General features: G+C 34.0%; 1 protein-coding gene across 2 annotated transcripts in view; it reads left to right on the top strand.

Moving 5' to 3' along the window:
* The window catches only part of MDGA2 (MAM domain containing glycosylphosphatidylinositol anchor 2), a 690,959-nt gene that overhangs the window by 656,340 nt on the left and 17,270 nt on the right, over positions 1–17,349 (top strand). For both annotated transcript variants that reach the window (XM_006189475.3, XM_014563340.2), the window contains 2 exons: positions 2,615–2,770; positions 3,247–3,405. In XM_006189475.3, the coding sequence (XP_006189537.2) occupies positions 2,615–2,770; positions 3,247–3,405 (315 nt within the window). The remainder of the gene's footprint in view (positions 1–2,614; positions 2,771–3,246; positions 3,406–17,349) is intronic.

Below are 17,349 nucleotides of genomic sequence, written 5' to 3'. Positions count from 1 at the left end.
GATTTTTCTGTAATACCCAATTAGTTATAACATACTTATTACTTATTCTCCACAGTTCATTAAAAGATATCTTTCCGGTAATGATATTTTTAATGAAGTTGAAGAGAAAATGAAAATTAAGCACTTAGGGAAAAAAATCTAACTGAGAAAAAATATAATTAAAAACATTAAGTATTTCTATTGTGATTCTAAGTTATTTCTTAAAATGAAAAAAATACTGCCGAATCTTACTTCTTATATGTTATTTATAATTATGTTATTTATCATTATATGTAATGAATTCTTAAAATACTGTTTAGCAGTATTTCTTCCAAAAAAGATTAGTGTTTTGATAATAAAATTTTGCAATGGTTTGACTATATGTTGACTTAAATATAAATTATAGTTTGCTTGAAACATCTTCTTAATAGGATAAAATGATTTTAGGAATATATATTATATGTAACATGATAATAAATGTGATATGAGTCTTTATATATTGGCAACAAATCAAACTACCCCTAAATGCTTTTTTGCATTTTATCAACTTATATAATCTTTAAGTGAATTTATTTATCCTAAATATCCACTTCCAAAATACACATATACAGTAAAGTCCATGAAATTTTGTCGTAATTTGCTTCTACATTAGAATCAAAAAATGCATTTCTTCAATTGAAAAGAGGAAGGCTTCCTATTTAGAATTTTTTTTTAATCGATTAACATTTTTTAACTGAAAGGAAAATGGTTAGTTGTCAAGAGAAACATACTGCTTCCAGTTTCCTCCATGTTATTTTAAATGGAAGGATAATCATTTTTAAAGCTTAATAATATCCCATTATACATATCTGGCAGTTTCTTTTCCCATTCATCCATCAGTGGACACATATCTTTGCTATTGCAAGTAATACTGCAGTGAACATGGAAACGCATATATCTTTGAGGTGCTGATTTCATTTCTTTGACTTATAAGAAAGATTGCTGGATAATATGGTAGTTCTGTATTTAGGCTTTTTTAGGAATCTTTGTACCATTCTTCATAATAGCTGTACCAATGTACATTCCCACCAGTAGTGTACGAGTACCATACTCTGTTGAGTATGGTAACTTTGCAACATGCACACTTAAGTGTGTACGTGTGATGGCTCCAGCATTGTTCTTCTTGCTCACAATTGTGTTGGCAGTTTGGGGTCTTTTGTGAGTCCATATTTAGGAATGTTTTTTTCTATTTCTGTTTTTAAAAATGCCATTGGTATTTTCATAGCGATTGCATTGAATTTATAGATCACTTTGGTTAGTATGGACATTTTAACAATATTAATTCTTCTAATACAAGAACATGAGATGTCTTTCCATTTATTTGGGTCTTTGTTGATTCCTTTCGTCAGTATTTTGTAATTTCAATGTATAAGTCTTTCATCTCTTTGTCTAAGTTTATTCCTAAGTATTTTATTCTTTTTGATGTTCCTCAAAATGAGATCATTTTCTTAATTCCCTGTTCTGGTAGTTCATTGTTAGTGAATAGAAACACAGATTAATTCAGGGTCATGATCCCAGTTTCAAGGACGTCACTCCCAAGGATATCTAATAAATCTGACCCATTGCAGGGGAAAAAAAATGGGAGCCTCTTATTATGATGTTTATTTCTTTATGGAATTCCAGGGAATCTGTACTCAGTTTTGACTTCATCGTTTACTAACTGCAGTTAGCCAAAACTTGCTCCTCTGTGAGCCTCATGAGTTAGTATTACTGTAATTTCATAGAGTTCTTGTAAATTTGAATAAAATGATGTAAACTGTGTTCACTTTGTTTTTCAATTAAGAATAATTTTAATTTTGTATCTAGTGGAGATTATAATCTCCATTATTTACTCCTGTATTTCAAGGAAGGTGTATCCCAGTAAGAAAACCCTTTGATACCTGCAAACATCACTACTACCCTCATTTTAGAGACAGTTAAAGAAAACGCTCTCTGAACTTGTTGTTGGGTCTGAACTCAGCATGTGGCAGGCATCCAAGAAATCCCAGTCCTTCCACAGGGTCTTCATAATGACTTTTCATTGTCTTATTTCTAATGAATTTCAAATATTGGCAAATCTACATTCAAATAAAGTATGAAAGATAACTTCTTTTTAAAAATAATTTGCCATTATCTTCCCCTAAGTAAACTTCCATTGTTCAAACAGGTATATGTGAAAGCATATTCAGACATGGTGTGAAAAATTATAACCTCAAAGTATACAGTCTTAAAGTGCTGTCAGTTAAATTAATAAAAATATTTTTCTAATTGACAGTTTTGTTTGGAGTGTTCCTATAGTTGAAAAATGAAAATTGGGCAAATTCTTCAGCTGCAATTCAAATGTGAATTATATTCTTTAATTTCAGAGGAAAATGGTTTGGGCTTAAGTTATTAAATAAAAGACTGATTTACATATCAAGATTATTTTTCATTTTCATTAAAATTGAAATAGTTTTTTGTTTAGTCATAATCTTGTGCATTATTATGGCTCTGGTGCCATTATTGTAATCTTGCTTTATTATTGCTGTATAATGTTTTAATTTTTTCTTATAAGAACATTGCCATGTTTGTATTTATTTCATTGATTTTAATTATTTTAATTAAAATTTGGTAACAGGAGAATTTCACTGTGGATTTGAAGATGGTAACATCTGTTTGTTCACCCAAGATGATACAGATAATTTTGACTGGACAAAGCAAAGTACTGCAACAAGAAATACTAAATATACTCCAAACACTGGACCTAATGCTGATCGTAGTGGCTCCAAAGAAGGTATGAGGGTATGAAATGTTGTGTTCGTAACAATCATACTTCAGCCCTGGACTTTCAGAAATGCCATTAATATGAAATGCAAGAGAATGTTTAGCTATAGATTTGAATATTCTGGAATAAAAAATTTTCAAAAATTTTTATGTTCCATATCAATAAATCAGACAGTTCCAAAATTTATAATCATTGATTTTCTCTCAAAATTCAGTGGCATATATAGTTAAGAGATTAGGATTTTTTTTTTTAATAATTCAAGTCTAAAATTTTGATTTTGTCTCAGGTTTTTATACATTTTAAATAATTGTATCTTTATGTAGATTTTGTATTCTTTATCTGATGTTATGCATATATAGATTTTATAAATGAGATGTACATCTTCCCATCAATTTTTACTTTGTATGAAAACTCTAAAATTTCTCAGTGATTTTAAATTTCATGTCACCTAATAATATGTATTCAAACATTTTGTCTTCTTAAAGGCTTTTATATGTACATTGAGACATCTCGACCCAGATTGGAAGGAGAAAAGGCTCGACTTCTCAGCCCTGTTTTCAGCATAGCTCCCAAAAACCCTTATGGACCCACGAACACTGCATATTGTTTCAGCTTCTTTTATCACATGTATGGACAACATATAGGTGAGATGGCAGAAATTACTATGTTTCCTCTAAAGTAAATCACAACTAAGAAGAAAAAGGCTCACAAACACATAGCATGAAATCAGTTTTAGTCAGAGTATCATCGTTGACTTTTAATGGCTCACCTGCAAATTGCAAAGTAAGATGCTAAGAATGTTCCCCATCATTCCTAATTTTCCAAATTTCGATTAGAATTTGAAATTTGGGGGGCATTCACTACCTCTTCTGGTTTCCTAATTCAAGCAGACTATCAGTAGGTTAAGTTCTTTTTGAGATCTTTTTGGGAATCAATACCAATATAATTCAGGCTATTTCTTTCCAAAGAAATTTGCTTAAATAATGACTCAAAGTACATTAATGACCATGAAAAGAAGTATTGCCATATTTAGAAGACAAGTACTTTTAACACTGTCTACACATTTGGAATATAGGTATGATATTTTCTTGTTTATAAAGTATGTCTAACACACCGAGAAGGATTTAACATACAATCACGCTAGGCAGACTACCTCCTAACCTCAAGAAAGAACCTAGCAAAACTGTGATGGGGGAGTGCAAGGAGGTCATACAGGTCTACAATTCTTTAGGCTCAATTCTAAAATCAAAGCAACAGAACACAAAATTTTTAAAATTTAATTATTTGGCAGCACATGCTAGCCTTATCTCGTGTGTTGGAATATAGGATCTGAACTGACATGAACCAGTGTATAGTCTTTATTTATCCAAAGGAGTGTGAAACATTTGTACTAGTTGCAGAAAAAATATTACTATATTTAATTATGGGTTTCTACCCCAGATCTTTTCAGGGGATGTTACATAATATATAAGGCAAACATTCTTAAAAACTTTCTAAAATAAGACAAAATTCTGAAAGGTGAAGCATATCTAAATCCACAGAGTTTGCCAAGGGATTCTGGATTTCTTTTTTATTGGAGAATGAGGGACAGTGCTTTGGGACAAAGGGATATGTTTCTCTATGGAAAAGGGTGCATTTTCAATAGACAGAGATGAGCACAGAGGAGATGAAGGCACTAGTAATGAGGAAGTGAAATGAAGGATATTAGCATGACGTTAAGTGACTTAATATCAATAAAACTATAACAATAAATATAAATACATACATAAACTAGTAAACTGTACACATGATATATACCAGCTATTGTACTTATTTAAGTGACGTAATGCTCTTGATTAGTTTATCTATCTTTTACAGTCAAGAATACTGAACTTCAGAGAGCTTGTATGAATTGCAAATAACTGTTTAGGCTGGCATTCAAACTCATAGCCAGCACTATTAATCAGGATCCTTCCTAGTGGAGCGATAGGTGACAAGCCTGGAACGAATAACTCTTCTGTAGTGAAAAGTGCCCTCAACGTGAAGTCAGGAAACCTAGCTGGGAAATTGGCTAGAGCATTCAGTCACTGTAAGAATTTAGAGAAATCACTTAATATGTCTAGATCTTGGTCTCCTCATCTGTAAAATGGGAATAATGATTCCTATTTCAGAAATGTGTAGTTCAAGTTAAATGAGATACCATACATAAAATCTTCTATCAGATGGTATACACTCATAGTCTTAGGGTTCTTTGAATTTCAAATAGCAATAATCAAGTAATAGCTAGTATTTTACAGAGTACTCATAATGGACCAGGACGCTATTCCTAATACATGACAGATTATTTATCTTAATTTTCACAATAAACATCTGTGCTCATTAAAATTGTCATCCTGTTTAATAGATAAGGGAACTAAAATACAGAGAATTTTAATTACCATGCCCATCATATCATAACTGATAAGTAGTGGAGCCCTAACACGAATCTGGGAAGCTGGACATGTAGCTTGCCTGATTCACCACTCTGCAGGGAGATCTACTGGAATGTCATGAAAGCTTAGCTAATTTAGTAGTCAAGAGGGAGTTACTACAGATTTGTGCAAACATCATGCATGGTGAGATCTTTGATTTGGGAAAATAAAGCTTATAGGAGTGGGTAAAATTATTGAGAAACAAAATATAGACTAGAAAGCAGTTAGAAAGCTATGAGAGTAGTCATGGGTTCACTACAACCTAAACTGTGAAATGAAATTAATCTCCACGTGAATGCCAAACCATCTTACTTATTGCAAGATTATCCCCTTATTATAAAGATAGGATTAGCTCAGCTCTAATTCTCCCATTTAGTGGATGATGTATGATTTTACTTACTCTCTATTTTGAATATATTTCATGGACTTCTAAAAATTTTCTTCCAGTTTACCTTGGAACAGGCATATTCTTCATTGGTTTGTAAATAAATAATTCCAAGATCAATATTTAGAATTACTTTAGTGAATAAAATATGTATTTACCTTATTTATGAGACTGCTTCCATTAGAAGCCCCCTCTCAAAATTTCTGCATATTTATGCTGAGTCCCAAGATAATTTTAATACACTTTTACCTTCACAATTGTTATTCTTATGCTCTTTGTTGTCAATGAACGTCCAGTTGACTTCTGCTAGTTTTATTCTGATTATTTCACAGAGAAGGCAGTTCTCTTTTTCCTTCATGTTCTCAAACATTTATGACTTTGGTACTGGTGCCATTTCACTGCTTCATCAGATGGTTGAAGACTGTAGGTATTAGGTCTGTCACTTGGATTCCCTCTCAACAGGGCACAATCACACTGCTTACAAAAATATCTGTTCCAGACATTGACTAATCAATTAGGACGAGATGAGCTACCTCATTAGGGAGATGCTGCCTGTAGCTAAAACCTTCCCTCTTGGCAAATATTATTCTAAGACACTCATTCATCTGTAAAGCCAGGGGCATTTATAGTCACTGATTTCACAAATTACATTCTGTTTTAGTCATTCATTTTTTTCAGAAATACAGATTCAGAAATGATTTGTCCTGGATTTCTAATAACCTAATTGCAGTTATTACTTCTTGAATAACCATACATAATCCTTGCTCTTTTTATTGTGACTAACAGACATTATGTCAATGAGAAGAGTCATAATTTTTATTAATAATGCAAAAATGGGTAATCAGTTATACACTACTGAGAAATTAAATCCTTTTTGAAATAAAGTCAAATACATTGTATTACTTGTGTATAGCTATGTCCCCAACATTTTGTTGGGAACATTTTGTTAACAAACATTTATTATCTCACGTTTTCTGGGAGTCAGGCATATGGGTACAGCTTAGCCTAGTGCCTATAGCTCAAGGTCTCTCATGAGGTTGTAGACCAGCTGCCAAGTAGGACTGCAGTCTAATTTGAAGACCTCACTTGGGGTCAATACACCTCTAAGCCCACTCACTTAGATTTTGGCAGACCTCACTCCCTCACAGGTGTTGGACTAAGGATATTGATTTCTTGCTGGCTGTTGGCCAGAGGCATCTCTCAGTATTTTGCCATGTGGACATCTCTATAGGACTGTTTCAAGGCATGGCAGCAGGCTTCCTCCAAAGCAAGCAATCTGTGAGAGAAATAACTACATGCCCAAGACTTTTTATAACTTAATCTTTGAAGTGATATTCCATAACTTCTGCTTTATTCTGTTTATTATTACTGAGTTGATCATTCCAACCCATACTCAGGGGAAGGAAATTACATAAGACCATTACTCCTTGCAGGTTGAAATCATTGGGAAGCATCTTAAAAGTTATCTGCCATATTGGTACAATTTCTTGTTAGTTAAAATTTTCATCAAAATTGATTTAAGAAAAAAAAAATGGAAACTATAATGTGTCACCTATAAACTAACTGTTGTTTTATATGTACATGATGCAATATCTGGCCATTGACAATAATATAAGATTATTTCAGCAATCCTATAGCTACTAGTAGGCATTTTGATTTTTGATTAATCTGCTAAATTTCTAATGTTCTTGCGAAGAAATTGAACCTCATTTGAAGCCACTGGATATGACAAAAATCTTATTAAAAATCAGTAAAATATGTACTTCACTTATTTCTGGAATGAAGAATGTGAAATACAAGCATCATATCATACCAGGAAATTAAAGATTAAAATACAGAAGACATGAATACATTCACTGAACTTCAAAAGAATTGTTCAATACAGTTGTACCTCTGAAAAGCTAATTTCACTGTGGAACAAATGGGAAACAAGGAAAAGGAGTTGTTCATTAATGGTGTCTATTCTCATGAATCATGAGAGTGAGGGAGAAATGATAAATGAGAGAGATTGTAGAAGGGCCCATTATAAGAGGAGAAAGTTCAGAGACACAAAAATCAGAGGGAAACAAGTTTCTTGAAGAGATGGGAATTTAGAGGTCTGGCTGGGGGATTCGCCTTGAAGAGGGGTACTAATGTCACTTCCACTGAGGTGGGATGAGAATATTTAAGAATGTGGCTTCTAATTCATTCTTAGATGCAAGAAAAGCAAACAAATGTGAAATTTGCCTTCATCACAGTCTCTATTTTCTCTTTAAAATAAATGCAAAGTTTGCATTTTCGAAGAGTAAACCATTTTAGGAAAGTAGTAAATGGAAGCAAATACTGATCAGGGATATAGAAAGAGTATGAGTAGTTGGAGGTTAGAGGTCCTCTGCGTTTCAAAATGTGTTCTAGGATGTAATGCTGTTTGACTCTCTGTCACTTCTTGTGAATAGTACTGACAGCTGCTTTCCTTGCTGTCTCTTTGGCCCATAGTTTCTAGGGGGTAAAGATCATTCTCTAAACCAGTAACATCCTTTAGGACCTCAAGATAACATGCCCCTCTGGCTTCTCCTTGGGGTGGGTTCCATAGTTTATTCCATTTATACATGAAGTTCTCCAAATCAATCTGTGTTGCCAGGGGCTTTTTTATAGGCTCTGCTTTTTGTCCTTCTTGACCTGTATGCTTGGGAAGAGCAGAAACAATGTTTCTCCCTATCACATGGTGCCCTGCGAACATAAATATTTATTTGACCACTCTATATTTATTAAGTAAATGAATATTTTTTAAAACGTGGTAAAAGAAATACTTTTTCTCCTCTTTAATCATCTAGGGAAATCATTATGTTCTTCCTTCAAAATCCAACTAAAATTCTTCTCCATCCTCCATGATTCTTCTGTTCTCATAAAATCTGGTGTACAGCTTTGCCGTAATGTTTGTCACCCTGACCTCTGCTAGACTGTAAGCTCCTTGAGAGCAATAAGCACACTTTATTTATATTTGATCCTCTGAAAAAAAAAACAAATACTCAATAGATTTTTTTAAAATAATCTAAACTAGATACTTTAGCTCCAAGTGTGCTAGAAGAATGACAAAATGAAGGAAATGAAAACATGAAGTTTTAACTGAAAACAGAAGGTAGTTTCATCAAGACCCAACAGGGCAGGTTGGGGGGAAAAACTGAAGTTTATCCTTGACTTAACCTAAATTTGAATTTAAGTTGTCTGGCAGCTAAAGCATAGAGGAAAGCAAAAGTGTCACGTATTTCTTAACACTTAATTCAAAGGGAAATGTATCTTTATGAAAGTACTCTTAGTACTTAAGACTTCTAAGTACTCTTAGTATTTTGTAAAAGTACTCAGTATCTACAAGCAATATATTGCTATCTTCTTAGCAGTATGTTCACTTAGTCCTTTTAGAAAAAAACATAAAACATGTACAAATAAATACTGTGTATATTGACAGGCCATAATACATTAGAGAATAAAATTTGTGTTTTGAACTAAAGTATTATGGTCCAGATATGTCACCTTATGATGATCTAACAAATATAGAAATGGAATTTAATGAATCTGAAATTAACCTCTAAGTTTCCTTGATACATTATTTGAGGTTATCCTTTGACAAGATAACTTAAAGCTTTCTTTATCTGGATTAAAGCTTTCTCAGTGCTGACATTCAAAGATTTTTACATGGAGACTTAAGTGTTTTTACATAAGATAGAGAGAAGGCAAAGGTGACAATTCTTTTGCGTGATTTTAGGAGTTTGAATTTTATTCTTATTTTAGTCAAAGACCACATTGTTTCTGATTAGCATTTTAAAACATCAACACTTTTGTGTATGTTTCAACTGTATTTATTAGATAGACAATCTGCTCACAATTCTCCTGCTCCTCCCTTGGAGTTAAACACCACATGAGAGACAGTTTGAGGCTGAAAAAAATATTCAGATAAGGTGCCATTATTTTAGAGCCTCGATTATGTTGACTGTAGAACAATCTCAGCAAAAAAAATACTTGAATTTTATTAAATTCTCAGAATTAAGGCCCTTGCAAAAACAACTCCTGTGTGGCTGAGGGAATTGATAAGATTGTTTAATAGTCTCCATTTAAATATTAGAAAATAACTATCAAGACTGGGCTGCTTGTTAATAATTGATATCAAGCTACTCTTTCTGTTAAGAATTAGGTAATACTTTCATTGAAGTCTTGTTTGTAGTTAATGCTGATAATGCCAGTGTCATCAGTATGAAAATAATGCTGTAGATGGAAGACATTCATTTAGTAAACTGCTTTTTAAAATTAAGACGTATTTTTTTTAAAGGGGCAGTAGATAGACTCTAACCATGATTTATTACCATTTATAATCAAAATATCATTACAGATTCTTATCACAGACTCTCTAATAAGACCGTATGTAATACCTAGTGCATTTACCTTTTAAGTCTCTGGTTATGACTCACCAACTAATTCTAAATTTATTTTCTTCCTATTTAATTATTCATTGATAATGGTCCTCTTGGAGAGGAAGAAACTGTCCTCTACCTTTCTAAGTTCTGGTTGGTCTCATTAAACTGGCGAGAGACAGATCAACAGGAGAAAAATCAAACAAAAGTTTAATAACGTGTGCAAGTGGGAGAGACCCAAAAAAACTGAGTAACTCACCAAAATAGCCAGTCCTCACTTAAATATCTTCCTCAGGTAAAAAGAGGATGTTGAAGATGGGGCGAGTCAGCTGTGGGAGGTGATCTGGAAGAGCACAGTAAATGAGTGATTGTGATGTAGATCCAAGTCCTTGCCTTCTCTACAGATATGCATTACAAGAGATTTGGTCATCCTCCCCTTCCAGGTACAAAGAGGGAGGCACCCTTACTAATGGAGGTTTCCCTTACAAATCTAAATGTTTTTCACAAAGGGGCAACTCCTACTGTGCTTTCAGAGCCTTTCCCACATCTGCTGTTTCTCCGAAAATAGCCGGCTTAAAACAAATAATATGCCAGAAAGACATATGTTAGGGTGGAAAATTCTGCTCCTCTCCGTTCCCTCAGACAATGTATGGTAGAAGCTAGGATGTTTAAACAAAATTAACGATATGACTGAGAAACATGTTTCAAATATACATCACATTTTCATTGTAGTTAATATACAGTATTATTCCATCCACTTAATTAATGGTAAGCAAATAGGTTAACCGCTTTTGTTTCTCACCCAGTGTACCAAACTTTTTAAACTAACTTAATTTAAAGTATAGATTTATTGTGATGAGTGTGTTTAGGTCTTGAATGCACTCATTTCTGTTCAGTAGAATGTGTCGACTGAAATAAATGCACAGCCTAAAAGTTGAGCTATGTTTTATTTGGCAGGAGGGCTGGAGCCGGGATGACAGCCTCTCAGATCGCTCTGAGGGACTGCTCCGAGAGGTAGGGGAGGAACAAGGATATACAGGAGTTTTACAACAAAGACCAGGTAGTTGGATCAATAAAAGATTACTTGTTATTTAAAGAAAACCAGGCACCTCAAGTTAAAGAATTTAGCCCTTTTCTTTGTGTGGGAGGAAGCAATCATTTGGGCTCATTGAGTTCATTCATTTGACAAGCACCTAGCTATCTAGGGCCAGTATCCTGTCCTTTCTTATTCTGAGTCCCCTCAGGGTGCACCATTGTGAGTGGCTGCAGAGGCCGGGCTGCAGGCTTGTCCTCACTGTGGGGTGGCGGCAGCTGCTGATGACTTGATGTCTTCAGGATTCTTTGTTTACTGATGTGGTTTGCAGTATTTTTCATTCACAAATAGGTTGCACATGCTATGTGCCTAATGGTGGTTAGGTTTCTACAAAGGATAGAAGAGAATTATGGTAAAAGGATCTTATCCAACAAATAGTTTGTCATCTATTTGGAGTAATAAATTACTGAATAAAATAAAAGGCAGAAAGTAACATACACCAAAAATAAATGAACAAGGGAGAGAGCACCTGGAACAGGACAGTTAAAGTTCCTGTGAAAGGAAAGAAATGTAAACCATCCTCTAAAAGAGGTTAAGTGTTGCCAAACACAAGTTCATGTGCCTGACACACAGTGAGACTAAACAAACAGAAACATCGGAGTTTGGAACAGAGAAAGGTTTATTGCAGGGTCAAGCACGGAGAACGGGAGGCTTATACTCAAAATACCTTTGCTCCCCAATGGTTTTAAGGGAAGAATTTTTAACAGGCAAAATTTGGGGTGAGGGCTGCAGAATGTATGACTTCTGATTGCTTGGTGGTGAGGTAACAGGGCAATGCTCCAGGAATCCTGTGCTCAGCCTGAGGTTACCATCCTCCACCTGGCTGGGGGCCTTAATTCCCGTAGAGAACGCAGAGATATTGTCATGTATATTCCTCGAGGAGGAACCGGGACCCTGCTCTATTGCTGTTTGAGGCTTTTTTTTTTTCCCCCCGGTTGTTTGTTTCTGCTTTCCCTCACATCTATCCCTGATTAGAAACTGTCTGAATCTGCTCTTTGGAAGTCAGGGTCGGTCTAGGAGACTGAAGCCTTTTTCCTACAAATAAGAAATGAGGTACATGGCAAGGCTTTTGTACCCAGGAGGGCCCCACAAGGTTCTGCTCAATTTCATAAGTGATAAGCCAAAGGCAAAAGTTAGACAATGTGAGAAATAGAAGGAGCTGCAATATGAGAATGGAGAATATTGTTATAGCAACCGAAGGAGTGCTAGAACCAAATAGTGACAAAGTCTACACAAGGTCTCTGATGGATAGCAGGGAAATAGAAAGCCTGATGAAAGCTATGTTTTAGTAAACTTATTGGACACTATTGTAAAGAGTCAACTGGATACGAAGAGAGCATGGTAATGACTGGAGAAAGTGAACTAACATTTTTTTATTTAAGATATCATTGCAATTATATATTAAAAAATAACAACAATGAATGCATGCAGCTGTTTCTATTCAAGCAAGAAATAATGACTTTATAATTTCCCATTTTGTCTGTGGGTATAATACAAATGATGTTACCAACTACCTGTCGATAGACATAGCTCTTGCCTGGAGCTAGATGATTTTGGAACATCCTGATCTTTCTTGAAACTCAAGTTAATGAGTCTGTATTACTGATGACAATAAAAATGTGACTTACATGCAAGTGATCCCCAGGCTTTGGAGTAAATCAAATTACAAATTAATTTGTATGAACGTGGTAAATCAAGTATTTATAAAAGAATTGTATGCACATTTTAGGATGTATATTTCAGTTATTTATCTAAAATATGTAAAGTACATATTTATAGTAAAATAGTTAAAAGTAAAGTTATTGTTAGCAAACCAAACTTGTGTCTGCAGTAAAGCCAGTCTACCGACACCAGGTTGTGGTGAAGCAAGGTGCAGCATTTATCACAGGGAAACAAGCAAAGAGTTCAGTAGTTAGTGTTCAAAGGGCCAGAACTCCCTGATGGTTTTCAGGGAAAGGTTTTTAAAGACAGAGTAAGGAGGGTCGGGGGTGTGTGATCAGCTCATGGACATTCTTCTGACCAGTGGTGATGAGGTAATTGGGGGTCAACATCATCAACCTTCTGGTTGCAGCTGGTTGGGGTCTGTGTGCTTGTGGGCAGCATACAGTTAACTTCTTCTACTTGTTGGGGGTGTGGGATTCAGTATCTGCAAAACAGCTTAAAGGACATGGCTCAGAATATTACCTACAGCCCTTGAGGGGGAACTAAAGGTCACTGACTTTATTTAATAGCTAAACCATTGTTATTTTGTCTTGCTTGACTGTTTTCCTCTTTCTGTATTCTCTCACTTCTCTGATTAAATTTATGCTTTGGAACTTGGGGAAGGCCTAGGAGGCTAAACTCTTCTACAGACAAGAGGCTGGGGGAGGACAAGGTGGGGTCCCAGGGAGGCCCCACAGAGTCTTGCTCAGTTACATTATGTTAAGGACATAATGAGGAAAGAGAACTAGGTAATAGTAATTATAAATAATATTTAAGCAAATTATATTTTTGCAGTGATTTATATGAAATAATATTAAAGGAAACATTATTTTATTGTGTAATGCTATGAATAACCCCAAAACTTATATCACTGCTCCTGAGATAATACAGCCCTTAGATCATTTAGCCTTTCTGACTATAGATCCCTAAGCATGAGATGAACAAAGTCCTCTCTAGTCTACCCCTAACTCTTAAAGAATGGTGATCAAAAAATGAGAATTAGGAAACCCAGAAGAAGAAAAAAATACTCAAGTTTTGCTTACCAACTTCAAACGTGTGTCATGGCACTACATAACATTGGAAAATGTTTGTAGATGATTAAAGTCATACCTATTGATATCTGGTGCTTACCAAAGCATAAACACAGTGCCTTTGAAGATTTAAAATTACTTTTAAAGAGTATTAATACAATCCATCATATTCACTGTGAATTTTCTTGCTCTAATACTATAGTAATGTGCCGAATCAGCTTTGCTGAATCTAACTTCTCTTGAGTAGCTTTATTCTGTTTCATAGGTTCCAATTTTGTTGGCCAATATGACCTGAACTTAAGCTTAAATAATTTTTGGCACTAAGTTCTCTTTTTTATACTTAAAAACTGGAAACTTGCTGGATAAGAAAAAGTTCCAAAATAATTTTTCTATTAGTAATGTTTTTGTCATCAGCTCTAAATTAGACCAGTGAATCAATATTTGTATTCATTGATTTGGATAATGAAATATAATTAATACTATGTACATAAGAATAAGGGATTTAAGTTATAATATTTTTGAAAGAATTTATTTCAATCAGTTATATTTCTAGTATCTTTTTGTTATAAACAAGTAAGAGAAGACTACTTGCCTTTTTAAATAAAATCTAGCTACATAATCTATTCAAAAACAAAAATTAATTAAAATCTGGGATAATTCAGACCTGGCTTCTTTAGACCTAAGACAAATATTTTTCACATAGTATATATTCAATAAATAGAAACAGAAATAATTCAAGTTTGAATTTTTGTTAGATACATTAAAAAAATGTTAATTAAAAAAAGTAAAGATGTTCACAGACAAAGCATAGTCCCTGATTTAAGATACATTCAATATTAATATAATTACCTATCATTATTGATATTTAGTAACGGTAAGTCATATATATTAACATGTGTTTTATTAAAGCACATATTTTTTACTTTAACTAAATTCTGAAAGACATATAGTAAACCTACTTTGTTAGCCTAATTAAAACTAATAGGTCTAAAAAAAGTATTATCATTTCATTAACATTTAACAGAAATTTCCATGTATTGATTTGATGACAGGATTGATTCCTGTCACTTCAACCAAAATGACAAGCCATGCTACCCACGAGAAATAAGACTTCCATGCAAAATGGTAATTCATTCACTGCCGTCTGTTTACATTAACACCTCACATTTACTCAGGTATCTACTGGTAATGTTTACAGTGTGGAACAACATGAACCGCATGGGTCGCTCAGAGAGAATGGCCTGCATTTTTACATGCCAGCTATTGAAGGGCTTCTACCAGGTAGAGAAGCAAAGGTTATACACTGAAGAAATTTAAAAAAGGGTTTTAAGGTAACTGACACTTTTCTTTCTGCAAGAGCAGTACAGTTTAAATAGAAACCAGTAGAAAATATCACAGCTCAGCCCAGTCAGTACCACTGCCCCAGCCACAGACTGTGTGCAGGTGGCCGCGGGACAGGCAGGCAGTCTTACCCTATTTAATTCACACACGGTGTTTCTTCAGATAATTTCTGAATGGTAAATGCTGCATAATACTTTGTTAGTCCAATGACAGCTAAAAGGTTCAAAAAAGTCTTGTCACTTTATTTAATGTTTAACCCAAATTATTATTCATTTGGTTTGATTTGCTTGGAACACCTCCCTGTTGTAGATTAATGTTCAAAAACATAATGCAGTTACAGCAAAGAAGTAAGTGCTGTGGTGACTTTTCCTTTTGGCGTAAGGCTGCTTTTTTGATGCACCAAATACCAGCACCAACAAGCAGGAAAAACAGCCCCCTTGAGTGGCTGGGAAGAAAAACAGAAAGATAGATTCAGAAAGTTACTCCTGCCACAGTGGCTCACTGAGCACAGGGGGATGTTAAACTCTTAAATGGCCTAAAGATGCAAATGTTTTTCTTCTATTTTCAGATTATTGAATTTTTATATAGTAGTGAAACCTCATATTCACCTGTCCTACAGCTTTAAATCTTAGAGGAGCAGCTAACAAAATGCACACCCTTGCTGTGCATATAAAAGAAGTCCCATTAGTGGTTTTGGGAAAAATGCCACAGGATTACTTAGCCTTATTTAAAGATGAAAAAAGAGGGAAAAAAAATTAAAAAGAGAAAAACATCAAGCTCCAATAAAGATTCCACAGTATAAAAAGAGGCTAACGTGCACACAGTAAAAGAAGTACATACTGAAAAAGAATTACTGACAATTCAGGTGAAAGTAAAATTTGTACAGTATATGCTTCATATTTTCAATAAAGCACAAATATGAATTTGAACTTTATGAAACAAAAAAAGGTAAGAATGATGCAAAGTGGACCAAGAAAAGATAGGAACTGGACAAAAGACTGAGCTTGATGAGATCAGAAAAGAATGTGACATCGTAGAAAATACAATAGCTGGATAAAGATGACATTAGAAACAAAAGAACAGAATCTACACTATGGAAAAATAAAACCAGTACTTGGAAGACAAGCCTGAGATTATTTCTTACACTGAAGGAGAAAAAGATAGAGGAGAATAGATTCTGAAGCAAAAAGTGAACATGTAACATAGAAAGAGAAAGCAAAACCTGTAGAATGTTATGCATAAGTATACATGCATTATTTCTAAATACAATACTAAGAAATTGAATCAACCATAGTAAGAAACTAGTAGTTCATTACCAGGTAATTTTCCCCTGTAGGACGGTCATAGTTCAATATTAAGAAATGTACTAATGTAATCTATTGCACTGAGAGAGAAATAGAGAAATATTATTTAAATATATTGATGGATAGTAATAAAACATAGTGAAGACAATGTTTGAGACATAATGTATGTTTTACATACTGTAACTTATTTTAATTCTCATAAAAAGCTTATACTGGTTACTGTTATCATCATCACTTACCTGATGAGGAAATAGAGGCAGAGAGATTAAGAGACCAAGTTAGGGTCATCCAGCTAGAAAGTGACAGCTGTGATGTGAAGAATGTAGATTTGTTGCTGTTGTTGTTTAGAAAGTGAATATTCATATTTGTGCGTTTGTGTACAGTATGAACACATGTGGTCTTACGTATAAAGAATTAGACAAAATTGCCCTAAAAATCTAAAGGATAAACAACTTTATATCAAATAGTTATACACATGTGGACATACATTTTAAAAAAAACTGAAGCAACAAACACCAAAAGGAGGCTACCTCTGATTTATTGATTTGATGGTGATTTTGATATTCTTCTCAGCTTTTCAATATTTATGTGCAATATTTACATAAACAAATATATATATAAGATATGTAAGATATCTGATATGTATATCTTAATAACAATCATGTTGTTATTTTTATCAAAATGAGGGTATCCTGGAGCCCTACTGTAGTAACTGGTTCTACTCCTATTCTACTGATAAGTTCTGCTGCCATAAACAACTATTAAAATTGGCAAAATATTTTACGTAACTGTTTTCATAGAATGGAAAAGTGGCAGGGCAAGACAGATCTATGAAGAAATGGGAAACAAATAAGACGATCTCCATAGGAAACCAATTCTTTTTCTGAGGACAATTTCC

Source organism: Camelus ferus, chromosome 6, assembly GCF_009834535.1.
Source record: "Camelus ferus isolate YT-003-E chromosome 6, BCGSAC_Cfer_1.0, whole genome shotgun sequence".
Taxonomy (NCBI): Eukaryota; Metazoa; Chordata; class Mammalia; order Artiodactyla; family Camelidae; genus Camelus; species Camelus ferus.
Note: the sequence above shows the minus strand (reverse complement) of the source record. Positions and strands in the feature narration are given on the sequence as shown.